At 43.4% G+C, this 20,136-nt stretch overlaps 1 protein-coding gene across 12 annotated transcripts in view; it reads right to left on the bottom strand.

The window, feature by feature from the left end:
* wnk1.L (WNK lysine deficient protein kinase 1 L homeolog) overlaps window positions 1-20,136 on the bottom strand; it is a 160,079-nt gene that overhangs the window by 16,169 nt on the left and 123,774 nt on the right. For 7 of the 12 annotated variants that reach the window (XM_041585947.1, XM_041585944.1, XM_041585943.1 and 4 more), the window contains 12 exons: window positions 19,974-20,114; window positions 17,417-17,875; window positions 15,604-15,852; window positions 13,236-13,321; window positions 11,885-12,047; window positions 11,666-11,782; window positions 9,364-9,537; window positions 9,191-9,248; window positions 7,407-7,538; window positions 5,719-7,112; window positions 4,774-4,860; window positions 4,409-4,495 (listed from right to left, as the gene is read on the bottom strand). In XM_041585947.1, the coding sequence (XP_041441881.1) occupies window positions 4,409-4,495; window positions 4,774-4,860; window positions 5,719-7,112; window positions 7,407-7,538; window positions 9,191-9,248; window positions 9,364-9,537; window positions 11,666-11,782; window positions 11,885-12,047; window positions 13,236-13,321; window positions 15,604-15,852; window positions 17,417-17,875; window positions 19,974-20,114 (3,147 nt within the window). The remainder of the gene's footprint in view (window positions 1-4,408; window positions 4,496-4,773; window positions 4,861-5,718; window positions 7,113-7,406; window positions 7,539-9,190; window positions 9,249-9,363; window positions 9,538-11,665; window positions 11,783-11,884; window positions 12,048-13,235; window positions 13,322-15,603; window positions 15,853-17,416; window positions 17,876-19,973; window positions 20,115-20,136) is intronic. The other 5 variants (XM_041585945.1, XM_041585949.1, XM_041585946.1 and 2 more) reach the window with 4 other exon arrangements.

A 20,136-nucleotide genomic window follows, 5' to 3' on the forward strand; every position in this document is an offset into this window, starting at 1 on the left:
CCGCGGGTTGCGGATAAGGCAATTGCGGGTCCGGGTAGAGGATCAAAGTGGGTAAATATGAGCACCAAATAAAAAAAAATCCAGCACTAGCCCTGTCCTTACCTGTACTTATGGCAGGTGATAAGGACAGGGCCCCAGTGAGCACTGAAGAATTATGCAAGTTAGGAGTGGGAGGGGAGGACAGCTGTCTCCTCCTGCCTGACCCTTTAGATTAGAACACTGTCTAAAGGTCCCCATAGACGCAAAGATTTCTCTTGCCGAACGACTGATTTTAGGGAAGCCCGACCAATCCTTCAAAATCATCGTGCGGTTAGTGGGATTCGAACGATCGAACATCTTACGATTTTTCGGCCGACATCTGTCAGGAAATTGATCGGCCAGATTAAAAAATCTTTGTCGGTCCCAGTGCAATCTATCTATGTTTGCAGGGCCAAGCAGGCAGCTCCCCTTTGTTTTCCTGGCAAATTGGTCTTTTTAGTTGATGGACAATTCGTATGATTGTACGATCGTTCCGAGATAATCGTGGTCTCGCGATGATGATCGAATCTTTTAAAAATCTCAACATCTATGGCCAGCTTAACTCAGAGCACAGACACAATTTTGACTGCAGTCCGCAGGTCTCTGTGCTCCGGAATAGCTTTTCTTTTGCAGTTTGCAGTTTGCATGTTGTTGTATTTGTAGGCTTATTCTTTGTTGCGCTTTAGTGCTCCTTTAAAACCAATTTTGTCACCTTGGGAGTAGATATAGCTGCAAAATAGTCATTCTCCCTTGACTACAATAGCAACAGCACATTAACATACATTTAATGCTTTCATCAAAAGGAGAATGCTTATTTAATATGGCATTTGACATAAATATATTATATCCTCAACCACAGACTGCGGCACCTCCAGTGATTTTTATTCCTGCCCTAACAACATTTTTCTTCTCTTACAGTAAATTACAGTAGTGATCTGTTGTGTTTTGCTTCACACTGGGACACCAGGAGCGGCATTCTGTTCTACATGGCAGAAGGTGACGTGTACAAAGTAACTTGTAGCTCTATCATTATCAAACACTTCTACACGGGGATAGTCTAAGCCACACTTCCACTTTCAAGGTGCAGGATAACAAAGGGACTTTAAATAAATATTTAGTATGATGAAGACAGGGATATTCTTAGACAACGACTTTTTTTTTTTTTTTTCATTCATTCATTGTTGATTGCCAGGGTCAATGACCCCCCCCCCCCCCCGTTTAAAAGCTGGAAAGAGGAAAGCAAATGCCTTAAGGGTCAGGGCAGACAGGCAGATTTGGGGAGATTAATCGCCCAGCAACAAATCTCCTCTTCTTCGGGCGGCTAATCTCCCGGGAACGGTCTTCCTCTAAAATGTAAATTGCCGGCAGGATGCAACTCGGAGCGATACGTTTTCCAAAGTCGCCCGAAGTTTCCTCGTCAGGCAACTTTGGGCGACTTCGGAAAACAAATCGATCCGAGTGCCAGTCCGCCAGTTATTTACATTTTAGAGGAAGGCAGTTCGGGGATATTAGTCGCCCGAAGAAGAGGAGATTTCACGCCTATAAACAAAACAATTGAAAAGTTGCTAAGAACTGGACGTTCCACAATACACTAAGGGGGGAATTCACAAAAATGGTGATATTAAGACAAAATAAAAGTGGAGCTAAGAATGTCGGATTTCCCACCAAATTCACAAACCTCTATCTGCACTTTTGTAAATTTGTCTTTTAAACAGACACTTTTCAGACTTTGCCTTTTGCACGACTTTTTAACGAATTTGTCTTTAACTCTTAGTAAACCTGCCAAGTCAGCCATCAAATTATAATTTCTGGGGAAGGGGGTTATTTTACCTAGGAAAATTATACATCCTTATTTTCAGGATAACCTGGGCTTTCTAAAGCTGTCTGCATTTTTGGGTAATTCCACTTCTGTAACAAGATACAAGGGTCTAAATACAAAAAAAAGGCTGTTTTGCATAATATAGGGATTTGTATCAGAAATATGTTTCATTATCTTAGATCAAGTGTCTAAGTGCTGCCAAAACTAAAAAACTGCCTGGAAAGCTTTACTTTTCCTTCAGATAATATTTTCACTCAAATTGCTAATATTGCCTCATTCATTCGGCTAAAACTAGTAAAACAATGCTAGTGTGAGTTAAAAACTTTTAACATATCAAATTGGAGAAAATACACTTTTTTTTGGTTTAATCTGTGTTTTACTTGTTTTGTTAATGAGGCTTTTACACCTATAGGGTTAGACAGAAATTTGTGCCCTGAAGTGCTAATCTCTATTAAAACTATTATTAATCCTATTAATGCAAATAATCCCACAATGGGGCACCTACAAGAGGTGTGAAATTGAGATTGGAAGAAGCAAAGCAGAGGAAATTATTTTAGAATTGATCTGACACATGGGGAAGAGTTATACTGATCTTTACTCCATTTTTAAAGGATAAGTAAGCCTTTAAAACAAGTGAATGTAAAACTGACAAGGGTGCTATTCTAAGAACTTTTGCAATGTACATTGATTATTTTCTTTTAATTCCAAGATATTAAGGGATACATGTACTGTTAATAGAAAGAGGCTGCTCTGATGTTCTTCTGCTTAGGAATAAAATTATAAACCTTTCTCACATTTTTCCTAAGCAGAAGAACATCAGAGCAGCCTCTTTCTTTCTCCTGACAACTTCCTTGACTACTTGCTGGTCAGGCTGGTGGGAAAATGACCAGCAGGTGGCGCTGTTATAACAATATTCATTCAGATTAACAGTATATGTTTCCCTTAATATCTTGGAATTAAAAGAAAATGAATGTAAATTGCAAACGTTCTTAGAATAGCACCCTCATCAGTTTTACATTCACTTAAATTTAAAGGTTTACTTATCCTTTAAAATGTCGTTTAAAATGTAGTTTTTGCTCCATTTTTATGTCGTTAGAAAGACGAATTCATAAAAGTGTCTGCAAATGGTCTTTCTTTCACTAAGCATTAAAAGTAGTGGTTGCGTCGGAATTTAGGCGGATTTCTGTTTGTGAATATGGAGAAAGTATTTTACATCAGTGAATCCCCCCTAAATGTTAACTTAGAGGTGAGCCCAAGCAATTTCCCTGCACAAGGTGACAGAGTTTGGCTAAAACTCAGAATGGAAGGGGGGGTCTCAGAGAAACGACTAATTGTTGTTGCTACTAAAGAGCACTCCTCTTCTAGTAAGTGTCATGAAGTCCATATTTTCTTGCATGTGATGGAAAAGGCCTTCATATCAGGAGAGAAGATCAGATTCGTACAATCACTCAACTCTCCAATGGCACACACAGAGATTTCCCAGTGTTCTGCCACCCACCAGAACGGCAAGCAGAGGAAGCAAAATTCTGGGGAATTGCCTCTCCATTGGGTTAAGTGGTAACTGGTTGAAAACACTCACTTTCACTAGATTTACTTGCAAACATGACACACACTCAGAGATTAGTCGCCCAGCAGGGCGACTAATTGGCCAGAACTGCCTCCCGTCGGCTAGAATGTAAATCGCAGGCGGGATGGCACTCGGAGCGATTCGTTTTCCGAAGTCGCCTCACGAGGAAACTTCGGAAAACGAAGCACTCTGAGTGCCATCCCGCCGGCGATTTACATTCTAGCCGATGGGAGGCAGTTCAGGGAGATTAGTCGCCCTGAAGAAAAGGAGATTTATAATCTGAGCATGTGCCATGACCCTTAGATGGACACACCCATTTCTGACACAGGCTCTTTAAGTTGGGCCTAGGATAAAAAAAAGTTTGAACTGCCAAAAATAAACATTCAGATTTAATGATAGTCTGCCTCTGACTATTTCCCCACCACCACCCCAAGCTGGCAGTTAGTCCCTTTCCCTCTTGTTCCATGTGAAGTGGTGCATTTTGGGATTGAAGCCTCTCAGCTTTCCAGAGAACCATGTAAAGCGCAGAGACATAAAGTTCCACTATCCATCTCTTCAGCATTCTCAACATGGAACCAGAAGGAGTTGTTAAATGACTCTGTCAGGGGGTTGGGATATAGTCCGTGTCGGACTGAGACACCAGGGGTCCATCCAAAAACCTTAGACCAGGGGCCCACTAAAAAAGCATGAGGGCCCCCTGATACCTGGGCCCACCGGGAGTTTTCCTGGTATCCCGGTGGGCCAGTCCGACACTGGATATAGTCTCTGCAAGTCATGGTTTCCACTCAAATCGCAGGAATTGTTTATGTTTGTGTACATTTATTTTTGGCAGTTACGTCTTTGTACCTTTTTACACAAGCCAAACTGAACAAGCACATGCCAAAAATGGGGGGGGGTGTTGTTTATACTTTTTCCCTTCAATGTATAAACAAAAGGCCCTGCAGTTTTTATGGATGGTAAATAAAATGATCCACGGAGGAAACCCTCACTTCCTTCACACTCACAAATACTGGTGCAGAGGGCACAGAGACAGTGTCAGGGCTCAACGTCCTTCTCAGCTGGAAATCCAGGTCTTCTAGAGGCTGCTGGGACTGAAATGAGAAGGTCTACATGTAAACTCCCAAAGGGAGAGGACTCGGGTCCAATGGGCAAACACAAATGTACTTGTCTCAAGGCTACAAACAGTATCTCTTCCTAATTCTTATATTTCATTCCTGGCTGTTGGCTCTGCCTTTTTTTTGTCGTTAGAAGTTGCCGTGTTCTGGGTGAGATGAAGGAGGATAAATACAAATAGGAAGACAGAGAGCATGCACAAGCAGTCATTCATAAGGTGTTATATGGAATGGAAAAGAGGAGGCCCATGCTGCACCTGAGTTAGTGAAGGTCCTGGAAGAGGAGGAGGCAGGTGTTCACCAGGAAGACTGCCTGATAGGGGTTCGGCCCCTGCCGTGGTCACCTACAGACAGGAAAAGGCATCTACATGAGACACTAGTCATATATACCTATAAACTGCAGCTATATACTTATATATTCACTCCAGAGATGAACATATCTACCAGCATGAAAATATGGTTACCCTCCAACCTGTTTGATCTGTTCACTTTTAATAAATACATCCAGCACATTAATGACCATATATAATTGACCTGAACCCAAACATAAGTCTTTGTTGACTTATCAAAAGCCCTTAATGCTTGAGGTATTATAATGTATTAAAAAAAAATGTGTCTTGTCTGTCTGTACAAAAATTGTCAGATCTCTTATCTTTAGAAATGTCTCTAATATCAGGGTTTAATCTGTTTCCAGCTTAAACTGATGAATGATTCCCCCCTCTCGTTAGTGATGATGAATGAAAAATTAATTAAGAGGGAGATGATGGCCAGAGAGTCTCAATGACAGATCAGGAAATGCAGCCAGTTGATCTCTTGCACAGACTTTACAGTAATAGATACAGCCTCCTGTTCTCCCATGCATCCCACCCCAGAGAACAGAAGTAAAAATAGGTCTCTTGCCAAAGAATAAAACATATCTGTCTTGCACATTGTATTAAAGTCTATTTGCCGTATGGATTGGAAACGGGCATTTAAATGGAATATACCCTTTAGAAAAGAAGCTGTGGCCCATGTGACCACAACATTTCAGGTTGAATGAAAATGAAATGGTCTTAGTGTCGACAATATTCAAACTTCGCTTACCCTTTAAACTAGGGTTTACCACCTTTCTTACAATGAGCTAGATACACATTTCTAATGATGTAGTTAGACCATTAAGATCACTCTACATTAAATGACGTGTATAAAGCATGTGTCCTTACCGGCACCCGACTGAGAGGTGGTTTGGAGGGTGGGGTGGCAGCTTTGGGTGTGGCTAGAGTGTTTCCGGACGCAGACACGTAGGTGACAGGTGTAGCAGCTTGTCCAGGTGTCATAATCTGACTCATGGCCGGTATCCCAGGTGGCCCTAAAGGCAAACTGGTTGGTGGTCCAGTGGATGCTGCAGGCTTGGTCTGAGTTGTACTACTTGAAGAGGGGCCTGGAAGGGGAGTCCCATCCAAGCCAATTTGAGTTTCTGATGGGGTAAGTCCATGAGGGGCCCCTGCACCGCCATGCTCACTGAACAGTGACCTCAACTTCTCCTCGAGGGTTTTTATATCATCTATGCCAGGTTTAGGCAGGGTATCTGTCTCACCCTCTACAAGGTTTGTTTGGGGCTGGTTGGGAAGTGGGGTGGGCTGAGGTTGGCCATGCGATAAGGTGTGGGGTATATTGGATCCTGGCTGGTTGAGAGGTATGCTTCCAGGAATGGGAGGAAGGGATGAAGGAGGTGTCTGGGATACAACTGGAGTTGTAGCCACACCCTGTGGGAGATGAGGGGGATGCACCCCAGGTTGCCCTCCAGCTCCTGCAATGCCTGAGGCTGCAACCCCAGCGTATGTCAGAGGTGCAGAGATGGGCAGAGAGAAGCCACTTGTGCTCATTACCGTGTCGACTTCTGCCACCATTCTGCTGCTATCCAGTGCGGAGCTGACCGCCACACTTTCTACAAAGCTTGGGACAGAGCTACTGCTGCAAAGCGGGACCTGAGATGGAGCAAAATTGCTAAGAATAAGAGGAGCGGAGACTGATGTGTGAGGCAGGCTCCCAGCAACATTAGCCTGTTGCATTGGAGGAGATGTTACAGATGGTGGCATAGTGCCCATTGTACTGACAGAGCCGAGTATCTGTGTTGAGGGCAGGATTGCAGCGCCCATAGGAACTCCACCCACTATGGGCATAGAAGGAAGTGATGTCGCAGGAAGTGATGCGATGGCTGATACAGATACTCCCGGTATCACCTCTGGGAGCTGGTTGGATACTGCAATTAGTGGAGGGGACAAGGTGCTTGGTGCAATGCTAGTTGGAGCCATCCCAGCATGCACCCTTTCAGGAGCCTGAGGTACATTCACCTCTACCGTTGGAGGCACAGCAGAAGGTAAGTTACTGGGGATTGCTGGGGCTGCCTGGAAGATAGGCATTGCATTAGTAGGCAGAGTTGCCAACAGACTAGTCATGGATGGTGGAAATGGGGGTCCAGTTTGGTTAAAAATGGGAGGAGCTGTGCTGGGACCTTCGGTCATCTGTGAGTGACGCATCTCTGCAAAGGCTTGTTGCAGGCTCACGGAGGAGGCAGAATGAGACAGATTCATCCCTGGACCATGTGCAACAGACACTGAAAAAAAGAAAGAAGTCAAAGAGGTTGTTACTTTATTGGTCCTTATTGATGGTAGCATGCCAACCTGCCGAACCTACAATCAGATCACTCCCACCGACTGCCCCATCAATACATCCTCTTGTTCTCATGCCTCACAAAACCATTTTCCCAGTTTCAGCTACTATGTTCATTTGAAGTGGACGGAGCAACCCATTGAATCCTACTTACTAGTCGACCTGTAATGGCAGCTTTTCTCCTTCCACCATACTTCTTTCAATCTGTCTATCAGGCGCTTTCTTTTTAAGCACTCACCTGGTAGCTGAGGGTCCTGTGATGAAGCACTGAAGAACGACTGATCTTTCAGACGGCTTTCAGGAACCGGGCTCACAATAAACCGTCTACCAGCGGAATGAACCACTTGTGTGACAGCGATGGGAACAAGACCTGTCGTATAAGAGAAGGGGGAAAAAACAAAAAAAATCTCTTATTATTAATCAAAACAAAGTGGACATAACTTTATATTATATTATACTTTTGCCAAAAAAGCAGAGCCCAGGAAGATCATTTTAATAGAAAGTACAGTTAAGTGTAAACAACAAGTTCCTGAAGCTTTTATCAGCATGCCTGACCTGCTATTGGACATAAACAGCATAGACAGGACCTTAAGGGCAGAGACTAGGGTTGCCACCTTTTGCCAAAAAAAATTCCGGCTGGTGGGGGCGGGTACAAAAAGGGGGTGTGGTGTGATGTCAAAGGGGGCGTGGCGTGATGTCAAAGGGGCGTGGCCACAGCACGGCCAGGACAAGAACCGAAGGACAAGGTAAGTTTACAGGGGATTGGGGGCTGGCCGAGGGGGTCTTTTTAAGGGTATTACAAATTTACCGGCAGCTACATTGCCAGTAAATTTGTAATAAAGGCCCCGGCCTTGGCAGGTGTTTTACCGGCTAGGCCGGTAAAATACCGGCCGGGTGGCAACCCTAGCAGAGACACACACTCAGATTAGGGGAGATTAGTAGCCTGGCGACAATCTCCTCTTCTTTGGGGCGACTAATCTACCCAAACTGCCTCCCCGCCGGCCGGATGGCACTCGGAGCGATTAGTTTTCCGAAGTTGCCTCGTGAGGAAACTTCATCGACTTCGGAAAATGAAGCAATCCGAGTGCCATCCCGCCGGCGATTTACATTCTAGCCGGCAGGAAGGCAGTTTGGAGAGATTAGTCTCCCTGAGGAAGAGGAGACTTGTCGCTGTACGACTAATCTCCCCGAATCTGACCGTGTGTCTCTGCCCTAAAGGGGTAGTTCACCTTTAAGTTAACTTTTAGTATGTTATAGAATGGCCAATTCTAAGCAACTTTTCCATTTTTATAGTTTTTGAATTATTTGTCTTCTTCTTCTGTCCAGCCTTCAAATGAGGGTCACTGACCCCATCTATAAAAATAAATGCTCTGTAAAGCTACAAATGTATTGTTATCTATACTTTTTATTACTTATCTTTCTATTCAGGCTCTCTCTTATTCATATGCCAGTCTCTTATTCAAATGAGTGCACAGTTGCTAGGGGAATTTGGACCCTATGAACCAGATTGCCGAAATTAACAGGAGAGCTGCTGATTAAAAAGCTAAATAACTTAAAAAACCACAAATAATAAAAAATGAAAACCAAATGCATATCATCTTAGAAAACCATGCTCTAGTCTACATCATGGATCCCCAACCTTTAAAACCTGTGAGCAACATTCAGAAGTAAAAGGAGTTGGGGAGCAACACTAGCATGAAAAATGTTCCTGGGGTGCCAAATAAGGACTGTGATTGGCCATTTAGTAGCCTGTATGTGGATGTCAGCCGACAGAAGACTCTGTTTGGCAGTGCAACTGGTTTTTATGCACCCAAAAGCCTGGAATTCAAAAATAAGCACCTGCCTTGAGGTAACTGGGAGCAACATCCAAGGAGTTGGAGAACAACATGTTTGGGGATCACTGCTCTATATCATACTAAAAGTTAACTAAAAGACGAACAACGCCTTTCAGATGAGTTCAAAGTCAGTTTCCCTTGATTGTAATAGTCGTTAATAACGTCTTAATAAATAAAAAGCACGTACCCGCCGTCTGTGGTAAGCAATACACAGGATCTGGTATTCTAAATTCAGAATTCATCTTCTGCAAATGGAAGAAAAGTTGTTGCTTTAATGAAATGCCCATTCATTGAATGGTAAACATCTTACTTGAAAGATAAAAATATATAAAGGGAATTGACAGGAGCGTGTGTCCATACCTGTGATTCTGGGTAATAGGCATCACCCTTGAGTTGCATACTTTCCGCCCCCTGTTCTCCTTCTGGCTCCACACTCACATCTTCACTCAACATCTCATCGGCCTTATCTATGATATCTTTCACCTGCTCTACAAAGGATTCCCTCTCTGTGGCTAAAATAAACACATTCTGCACCTGGAGGAAAATACACAAATGTACAGGTAAATACAAGGACCCAAAGATAACACAACCACAGATGCTTTTCATTTCTGGGCCAGAGACACTTGTACAACGTTTCATTTCTGTGGAATGCTGGTTCAAATGCCCTTGTAAATCTTACTAAAGGTGGCCGACAGACAGAGCCGGCAGCTCATTGGCCCGTGTATGGGATCCTCCGACGTGCTTCCCCGAACGGTATCAGGCCGAAAGTTAGCCAGACGTAGATTGGACGGGACTAAAAATCCTGTCGGATCGCATCTGTTCGTTGATGCGGATCCAACCCGCCCATTTACCCATCGTTATGATCCGATCGTTGGGCCCTAGGGCCCATGATCGGATAAGCCCAATGTCGCCCACCTCAAGGTGAGCATATCGGAGAGAGACCTGCTCGTTTGGGGATCTCTCCGTATATGGCCACCTTAACTCACTTTGATCGCCCTTTGATCAGAAGGTTGGATTTATGATTTCCTAAGACCTGTGGCAAACAGCTGAGGCCTTTCTGTGTCATTACATCTGCAGAGGATCATGTTTTCTCTGCTGGTATGTCTATCACAGCCAATAAAAAGCTGCCTAGGGCAGGGGTTGTCAGGATTTTTAATTTACAAAAAAAAACAACCTTTGTTCATACCCCCACACAGCTCCAACACTATGGATAAAATATGCATTATCCACTAAATCTCACACTAATAGCTTAAGATGCTCTCCCCTGCCACTGCTCTTGCCTCCAAGGAGGGCAGTTAGCACTGTTTGGGAACCACTGACCTAAGGCAAATGATATAAAAAGAATTAAGGTGGACTCCAGACCGAGTCAGCAGCATATGGGATAGGTGACTTATGTCAGCCAATCGGATATCTACTGTGCAAGTGTGAAAAATCCAGAGAGGTAAGGACTGCATGATCACGTTCGCCCAGTTGAAGCCTCCAGTATGAACTGGTCCCGGGCGAATAATCAGATTAACCTGATTAAACCCAGTATGCAATTAACCAGTGCAGTTTTATCCTAAAATTAGCACCGACCCACTACTGAATTCACTGGAGGGTGCCTAGCATATTGGCACTTCAAGTAAATCCACTTATCCTTTCAATTTATGGCCAACTGTATGTGATCTTCAGAGACCTAAGTAATTATTTTCTCCAGTTGGGAAAAATTTTCTATTGGGTGAAGTCACTCAAGAACATGAGTCACAAAATTATTCACCTGGTATTTCAGCAATAGATTAGCAAAACTGTTAAAGAAGAACTATCGCGGAAATGAATATTTAATATAAGCTTCATCATGCTGAAATAAGAAACTTTCTAAATGCAATCAGTTGAAAATTCTGCATTGTTTCTAAATTAATCAAGGTTATATTCACTATTCCTCTCTCAGCATCTGTTTCTCTTCATTCCGTCTTCATTCAGCAGTTCAGTGTCAGATGAATGATCCAATATATCTTATAGTGGGCTCCCTTTCCTAGCAGATGTATTGGAGGCTCATTCAAATAACTGATTCCCATACAAAAAGATCTACAAAATAACTGCCTTTTGCATAAATTCTGCATGTAGAGAGACATGATGCCTGGTGATTTTAATAGACTGAGCTCTAATATATCTTCTAGGCAAAAGAAAATCTATTGAACCAACGTTCAATGATTATCTGACACCCAACTGCTGAATGAAGACAGAATGAAGAGAAACAGATGCTGCGAGAGGAACAGTGAAGATAAACTTGATTATTTCAGAAACAGTACATACTTTTTAATTTATTGTATTTAGAAAAAATACTTATTTCAGTATGATGAAGCTCATATTAAATTTTTATTTTCACGATAGCTCCCCTATCTATAGCATCCAAGATTTATCACGCGGGTATCTTTCTTTTCTGTATAGTTGCTACCTTATGACATCATTGCTGCAGTGTCGGTTTTTATCTAATGGGGACTGTGCTGACTCCAATTCCATTCCATAGTTGCTACCTTATGACATCATTGCTGCAGTGTCGGTTTTTATCTAATGGGGACTGTGCTGACTCCAATTCCATTCCAATAGGCTATGCCTGTATTAACCAAGACAGCAGTTCACAGAGACGTGCCGTGGCTTTGGCTTGAGAAGGAAAGCTGCTCACCATTATAGTCGCAATCTCTTCAGGATTGTCTCCATCCAAGTCGAATTTGAAGGTGACCATCTTGCGGTTATGAGTCTCCAGCTGACACTCGACAACACGATCCCCTTTGTTGGAAACCTGGAAGACACATTTAAATGATTAGGGTGTAGCCCACCTATGTGCATATATTGGTTCGCGTAGAAAAATTCTAAACATGAAGCAAAACTACAAACGACTCACATTAAGGATTCGAAGTTTGGGGCGGGCAATTTTCTCGTGCCTAGAGCGGCTTCTCACAGATTTCCTGTAGTGGCGTTTAGTGGTTCGGCCTTCGTGTCTCCCGCCAGAGGCAGTGCTGCCCTCATTTCCATCACTCAGTCCTGATGCCACATCTGAATGTGCACTAGAAAAAAAACATACTGAATTCAACATCAAGCAAGAAATTCCTGCACAGAGAATTTTATTTATGACAATAATATACAGGAACCTTTTCAAACGAGAAACTCCTGCACTTTATTGCCATTCACGTGAGTGAGGGGTTTGAGTGTAAGGGTCAGGGCACACAGGCAGATTCGGGGAGATTAGTCGGGAACAAATCTCTTCTTCAGGGCGACTAATTTCCCCGAATTGCCTCCTGCCGGCTAGAAAGTAAATAGCTGGCGCGATGGCACTCAGAGCGTTTTGTTTTCCGAAGTCGCCTGACGAGGAAACTTCGGGCGACTTCAGAAAATGAATCGCTCCGAGAGCCATCCCGCTGGCGATTTACATTTTAGCCAGCGGGAAGGCAGTTCGTGGAGATTAGTCGCCCGTAGAATAGGAGATTTTTCGCCAGGCGACTAATCTCCCCGAATATGCCTGTGTGCCCTGACCCTTAAGGGAGTCATGATTATTATGATGTCGTTTTTATTTCTAAATTACACTGTAAATAATTCACTCTACAATATAAAATTTAATTCCTGAACCAGCAAGTGTATATTTTTAGTTGTAATATTGTTGTGTAGGTGCATCTCAGGTCATTTTGCCTGGTCATGTGCTTTCAGAAAGAGCCAGCACTTTAGGATGGAACTGCTTTCTGGCAGGCTGTTGTTTCTCCTACTCAATGTAACTGAATGTGTCGCAGTGGGACCTGGATTTTACTATTGAGTGCTCTACCAGGCAGCTGTTATCTTGTGTTAGGGAGCTGTTATCTAGTTACCTTCCCATTGTTCTGTTAGACTGCTGGGGGGAAAGGGAGAGGGGTGATATCACTCCAACTTGCAGCACAGCAGTAAAGAGTGACTGAAGTTTATCAGAGCACATGACTGGGGGTAGCTGGGAAACTGACAATATGTCTAGCCCCATGTCTAATTTCAAAATGAAAAAATCAGTTTGTTCCTTTGAAATGGATTTCAGTGCAGAATTTGCTGGAGCAGTACTATTAACTGATGCGTTTTGAAAAAAAACATGCTTTCCCATGACAGTATCCCTTTAAGTCTTCAGCCCGCATAGTTGCAAATCTCCCAGGCATTGATATCCTTGGTGCGCTATTGCAAACTCTGTATCAGGCATCAATGCAACACTGCAGAATTATACCATCTCTTAATTTTCTTACCTGTCCATGGAGGAGGCAGTTTGCGTTGATTGAGGAGATGACTGGGTGTCTTGGGAAATTGCCAGGGACCCTGAACCCTGTGAACCCTGAAAACAAAAGAAAATTTCCTTAAAGAGATTCTGTCATGACTTTTATGGTTTACTTTTTATTTCTAAATGACACGGTTTATATTGTAAATAATTCACTCTACTATTTAAAATGTTATTCTTGAACCAACAAATGTATTTTTTTAGCTGTAATATTGGTGTGGAGGAACTATCTCAAGCCTTTGTGCCTGATCCTGAGCTTTGAGGAGGAGCCAGCACTTCAGGATGAAACTGCTTTGAGCTATTGTTTCTCCCCTTCCCATTGTATTATACCACAACATGGGTCGTGTTTGCTGTGGTTTAAGTGGTAGACATGAAAATAGCACCCAAGCAGGAAAAAAAAAGCAGCTTTGGTGCTATACTCGTAGCAATGTAAAAAATCCCTCAGCAGAGGATACGCAGATAGCTGCTATCTGGTTAGCTACAGTTAGGCTGCTGGGGAGGCAAGGGAGGGGGATGACATCACTCAAACTTGCAGTGTAGCAGTACAGAGTGACTGAAGTTTATCAGAGCACAAGTCACATGACTGGGGGCACCTGGGAACGGACAATATGTCAAATTTCAAAATTAATTATAAAAAAATCTGTTTGCTCTTTTAAAAAACGAATTCCAGTGCAGAATTCGACTGGAGCAGCACTATAAACTGATGCATTTTGAAAAACAAAAAAAACATGTTTTCCTGCAACAGTATCCCTTTAAGAATCTAGAGTACGTGGTCATGCTAAGGATCAGGGCACACACTCAGATTCGGGGAGATTAGTGGCCCGGCAACTAATCTCCCCGAACTGCCTTCCGCCAGCTAGAATGAAAATCGCCGGTGGGATGACACTCGGATCGCTTTGTTTTCCAAGGTCGCCCAAAGTTTCCTCGTGAGGCAACTTCAGAAAACAAAGAGCTCTGAGTGGCATCCCACCGGCGATTTACATTCTAATTGGCTGGAGGTAGAGTCCTGCAGCGGGTCGGGTACCCGCGGGTTACCCGAAAAAACCTGCAGTACCCTGTGGGTTGAAGGTCTGGGTGCAGGTATAGACGTGGGTCGGCGGTTCTGCGGGTCGGGCCACAAGTCTTCTCAATAGCAATTTTTACTCATTTTTTCTGATCACACCTACTTCCGATGATGTCACTTCCGGTTTACGACAGCACTTCCTAATTCTTGATGGTCAGCAGGTCGCGGGTCCGGGTTGCGGTTAAGGTACTTGCAGGTAGGGTAGCATGTCCAAGCGGGTAAGAATGCTGGTTGAGGGTCCGGGTTGTGGATTGCAGGTTGCGGGTACGGGTTCCAAAAAACGGACCCATGCAGGACTCTAGCTGGAGGCAGTTCAGGGAGATTAGTCGCCCCGAAGAACAAGAGATTAGTCGCCGGGCGACTAATCTCCTCGAATCTGCCTGTGTGCCCTGACCCTTAAAGCTTGTTGCTTGAAGAAAGGCTAATGAGAGTGTGCCCTGACCCTAAATCTAAAAAAGCAGTCACCCTCCATTAGCCGTCTAAACTGAAAGCACTAACCTGTTCCACTTTGTAAGTGGCTTGTTTGAGTGCTTTATAAAATCAGGAGTCCCAATGGTTTTTCCTACATCATTAAACTCCTGGTTTCGAAGCCACCTACAAAGTGGCCGTTTAAATAGTTATTTAGATATCACATATATTGGCCTATACTATTGAAGGGGGGGCACCTAAAAAAAGATGCAGTAAAATTGGCTGTTTTTTCATGACATAAAAGCCAAATATTTTGTTAGGCCCATATAGCCTTGAGTAGAAACTATAGATCATTTAAGGCTTTCCTGGGCCCTCAAGTAGTCACGGGGTCTGCATCCCCTACTGTAACGCCCCTTGACACAGTGCATTTGCCTAGTGAAAGAATGCATAAGCAATACACCCATTGCATGTTAAAGTTGTGTTGCCACATCAGTAGAGCAGGTCCACAGGCTTAAACCTAACCCAACAGTGATCAGACTGGTTCTATTTTTTGTTTATGGCCCACAGATTATAAACACCAGTAAAATGTCACATTATGAACAGATATGTGATTTAGATTTTACGACAGGTATAAAATATGTACATATAAAACACTACTATAAAACTATCCGTTTGTGTGCCAAAACACTAGAATATGCTCTTGTGCTTCTAGGCCTCTAATTGGCAAGGATTTTTTTCCCTGTAATATAAAGTTACACATTAAAGCTACTATTTGCCGCTGTTTGGAGACAAAAAAAAACAATCATATATAAAGCACAGTGGAAATGTAGCCATAATAAACGAGTAGGGAAATAAAACGGAACTATACCTCAATGAAAGGTTGCGTCTGGGTTCCTCCAGGCACCGGCTGGGTAATGGGAACAGTGGGCTGAAGAGCTGGCCCTCCATGGGGAAACAAATTGCTGCTCTCAGGATAAGGCTGGGGTAGGCCGGTATGGAAGCCGGGTTGGGTCAAGCTTTCAGCACAATTGGGGGGAGATACAATTGCTGGGGGGACGGCAACAGAAGGAGCCAAGCTTACATCAGCAGGGATCAAAGGGTAAGTAGGCTGAAAAATCTGCAACACAACATTAGAAATAGAGTTATCAGGCTGTTGGTATGGTCCTCTCCTTTACTGGTCTGCATAGGGCCCTGTTATCTGATCATTGATGATGATATAAGTCCTATTTGGTCCTCCATGTGTCCACTGCAAAATCCCTTTAGGGCCCCGTAATCTTTGTGAATAAGACATTTTTCTTGAAGGAACAGTAACACCAAGAAATGAAAGTGTTTTCAAGTTATGGAAATATGATGTAGTGTTGTGCTGCACAAGTAAGTGTGTTTGCTTCAGAAACTCTAAATAGTTTATATAAACAAGCTGCTGTGTAGCCATGGGGGCAGCCATTCAAGCACAGGATACACAGTAGATAACAGATAAGTACTACTATAGTTTATATAAACAAGCTTCTGTGTAGCCATGGGGGCAGCCATTCAAGCACAGGATACACAGTAGATAACAGATAAGTACTACTATAGTTTATATAAACAAGCTGCTGTGTAGCCATGGGGGCAGCCATTCAAGCACAGGATACACAGTAGATAACAGATAAGTACTACTATAGTTTATATAAACAAGCTGCTGTGTAGCCATGGGGGCAGCCATTCAAGCACAGGATACACAGTAGATAACAGATAAGTACTACTATAGTTTATATAAACAAGCTGCTGTGTAGCCATGGGGCAGCCATTCAAGCACAGGATACACAGTAAATAACAGAAGTACTACTATAGTTTATATAAACAAGCTGCTGTGTAGCCATGGGGGCAGCCATTCAAGCACAGGATACACAGTAAATAACAGATAAGTACTGCTATAGTTTATATAAACAAGCTGCTGTGTAGCCATGGGGCAGCCATTCAAGCACAGGATACACAGTAAATAACAGATAAGTACTACTATAGTTTATATAAACAAGCTGCTGTGTAGCCATGGGGGCAGCCATTCAAGCACAGGATACACAGTAAATAACAGATAAGTACTGCTATAGTTTATATAAACAAGCTGCTGTGTAGCCATGGGAGCAGCCATTCAAGCACAGGATACACAGTAGATAACAGATAAGTACTACTATAGTTTATATAAACAAGCTGCTGTGTAGCCATGGGGACAGCCATTCAAGCACAGGATACACAGTAGATAACATAAGTACTACTATAGTTTATATAAACAAGCTGCTGTGTAGCCATGGGGGCAGCCATTCAAGCACAGGATACACAGTAGATAACAGATAAGTACTACTTTAGTTTATATAAACAAGCTGCTGTGTAGCCATGGGAGCAGCCATTCAAGCACAGGATACACAGTAGATAACAGATAAGTACTACTATAGTTTATATAAACAAGCTGCTGTGTAGCCATGGGGACAGCCATTCAAGCATAGGATACACAGTAGATAACATAAGTACTACTATAGTTTATATAAACAAGCTGCCATTTAAGTAGCCATTTAACTCTCTATGATTGATTCTGCTTTGCTGAAGGTCTGGGGAATGAGCACCCGTACTCAACATTAATAGTGGTAAGCTCATACATTTATCCAGGATTTCAGCTTGAAAGAGACAGAGACACACAGCTGAAGTACCTGGTAAGAAGTCTCTCCTGGAGGAACCAAGGGCTCAGCTGCTTTTCCCAGAGTGGCAGGTAATCCAAGAGGCTGAGTTGGAGGATGTGTTGGGATTGGAGCCAAAGGCCGGAGAGCTACAGTAGGGATGTGAGAGGGAAATAACACTGCCTGCCCCGGTGGTAAAACTGGAGCTCCTAAGGATGGGGGTATTCCTGGTAGAGTCTGTCCAATACTTGGGGTTACAGCGATGGGGAGAGAAGGGAATCCTGGTTGCACCATTTGGGGTGGTATAGTTAAAGGCAACTGTGGGGCAGCATATGGAGGAATGACTGGGACTGTAACCAAAGGTTGTGCCAAGGGGAGGTAATGAGGTGGAAGAGAGGCTGGAACTGTTGGAACAGGTTGGGGAGCAGGAACTGATGGAACAGGAATCTGAGGTTCTCCTTGAGCAGCAGGCAAAGGCTGGGAGACAGGGAGCTGGCAATGTAAGAATGGGTAAAGAAAAGTACAGATGAATTCCGCAAGCAGGGTCCAGAAAGCAGGAATAGAGTAAGAAAAGAAAAAAATAACAGAAAGTCGGTTTAATTAAGACATGCAGTTAATGAGCTGAGTGAGTATCCAGGCAGAGTCACGGGAGTTGGAAAGAAAACACGAGGCCCAAATGCCACTCTAGCTGTTGACAAAGCACTCAATCCCAGCAACCCTAGGAGTTAATGTGCCAATATATTCCTGCTGGGACAGTAGCCTGAGCTCTAACCCATCTTACCTTCCCGTTATTCAGAGGCAGGTGGAAATGAACCGAATTTGCAATGGGCATCATTTAAGGGTTGTCCCAGTTGATGTATTATATTAACCATTACATCCATGTCTTGGCAGAAACATTACATAACCAAGAAGGGAAAATATGGGGAAGTAGGGGTTATTTTTTTATTTTCATTTAACAGCTTTTTTTTTTTTTTTTTTTTTGCTTGCTTCCATGTACATTGTGGGTGAGTGACAATGATATCAAAGTTAAGAGATGGCAGAAATTAGGAGATCTATTTACAGCAGAACCAAACCGAAAACGGCAGATTTAGGGAGTAGGTCTCTGACAACCAAATTCCTGGTTCTACAGGTTAACGGCATACCACAACTGGTAGTAAAGCTGTGTGCAGTTATGGATTGTTTTATGCAAATAAGGTAAATGTATGTTAGGAAACAGGGTACTTCATGGGATGGTGAAAGTATCGAGAGAGTCCGATCACATTGAGGTGTTTCAATCACCCTGACAAGTACTGGTTCCCTTTACATCAGGTATCGACAACCGGCAGCAATCAAGACGCTGATCTCCCAACTGGGAGTTGTAGTTTAACATCTTGAAGGCTGCTGGTTGCCCTTTATCTACCTCAGACAGCAAAATAAATCAACATGAGATGTCAATATGGATTACAAGCCTCAGCAAAGCTGTACCCTATTGCCTTTAAAGCTTTCTCATTATGAGATCCAATTCTTTTTAATATATATTGTATTAATGCAGGGGGTATAGGCAACACCTATGTGTCTGGGCAGGGGGTCGGTGCAGCTTTTGCCATTGCTAGACCTGCCACCTTGAGCCCCTGTGTGGTACCTTCACTGTTGGTGATGTAACATGGTTATGCGTGTAGGTTTAAAACACATTATAGACGTATAATCCTACAATATATGGTGAAAGATATATTGCACATGTTTTTAGAATGTAAAGCAAGATTTTAAGCATTATGGTTTTAATAGTTCAGTTTAAATGGACACGGGGTGAGGAGGCAAAAGAACAGTAGAGTAGAATGCAACCATGCAGGCAAGTGAGGGCAGGCTCTGAATTCCAAATAAATGAAGGGATGGACGTAGCAAAGAGCCTGGTGACAGGAGTAGGATTCACCGGTGGGGAAAAGAGCAGCGTTGTGGTAAAGTATCCGTGTGGTGATCAGAATAAGGGGAGTGAAAGAGGATAACTTCTTAAGACCCTACATGCAAGTGTACATAACGAGTTCCTTCAACATAAATCATCAACATGTATCAGCACATACTATACTTTCTACATACAAACACATACCGTATATACTCGAGTATAAGCCGTCCCGAGTATAAGCCGAGGTACCTAATTTTAACTCCAAAAACTGGGAAAGCTTATTGACTCGAGTATAAGCCTAGGGTGAGAAATGCAGCAGCTTCTGGTAAGTTTCAATCAAAAAGTTGAGGGTTTCTGCTCCCATTGGAGGTTCCGGTGTCTCGTTTTTGGATGCCGGCACCATTCTTGGACGCCGGCGACCATTCTTGGACGCCGGCAACTATTCTTGGACGCCGGCAACTATTCTTGGACGCCGGCAACTATTCTTGGACGCCGGCAACTATTCTTGGACGCTGGCGACCATTTTTGCGCTTGACCCGAGTATAAGCCGACAAAATGTCTATTGTTTTAAGTTGGCGCTTCTCTAGGGTGGGTACTGGAGCTACGGTGACTTCAAATGTCAAATGGGTTCAACTCAGTTTTCAATTAACTTTTAACATGTGAGCATGAGATCTCATAGCCCTCCTTTTGTTCCCGGCTGTGAAAGCTTACCTGCGTGCCCGGCAGAGCAGCTTGCGTTTGGGTAATCACCGGCTGCAACGTGGCTACCATACTCGATACCACAGTGGGCAGTGGCTGCTGCACTTGGTACTGTGAGGTCGGATGCAGAGAAGGCTGATGATGCACCGCATGCTGCAAATGGGATTTAAAAAAC

The sequence above is a fragment of the Xenopus laevis genome, chromosome 3L, assembly GCF_017654675.1.
Source record: "Xenopus laevis strain J_2021 chromosome 3L, Xenopus_laevis_v10.1, whole genome shotgun sequence".
Lineage (NCBI taxonomy): Eukaryota > Metazoa > Chordata > Amphibia > Anura > Pipidae > Xenopus > Xenopus laevis.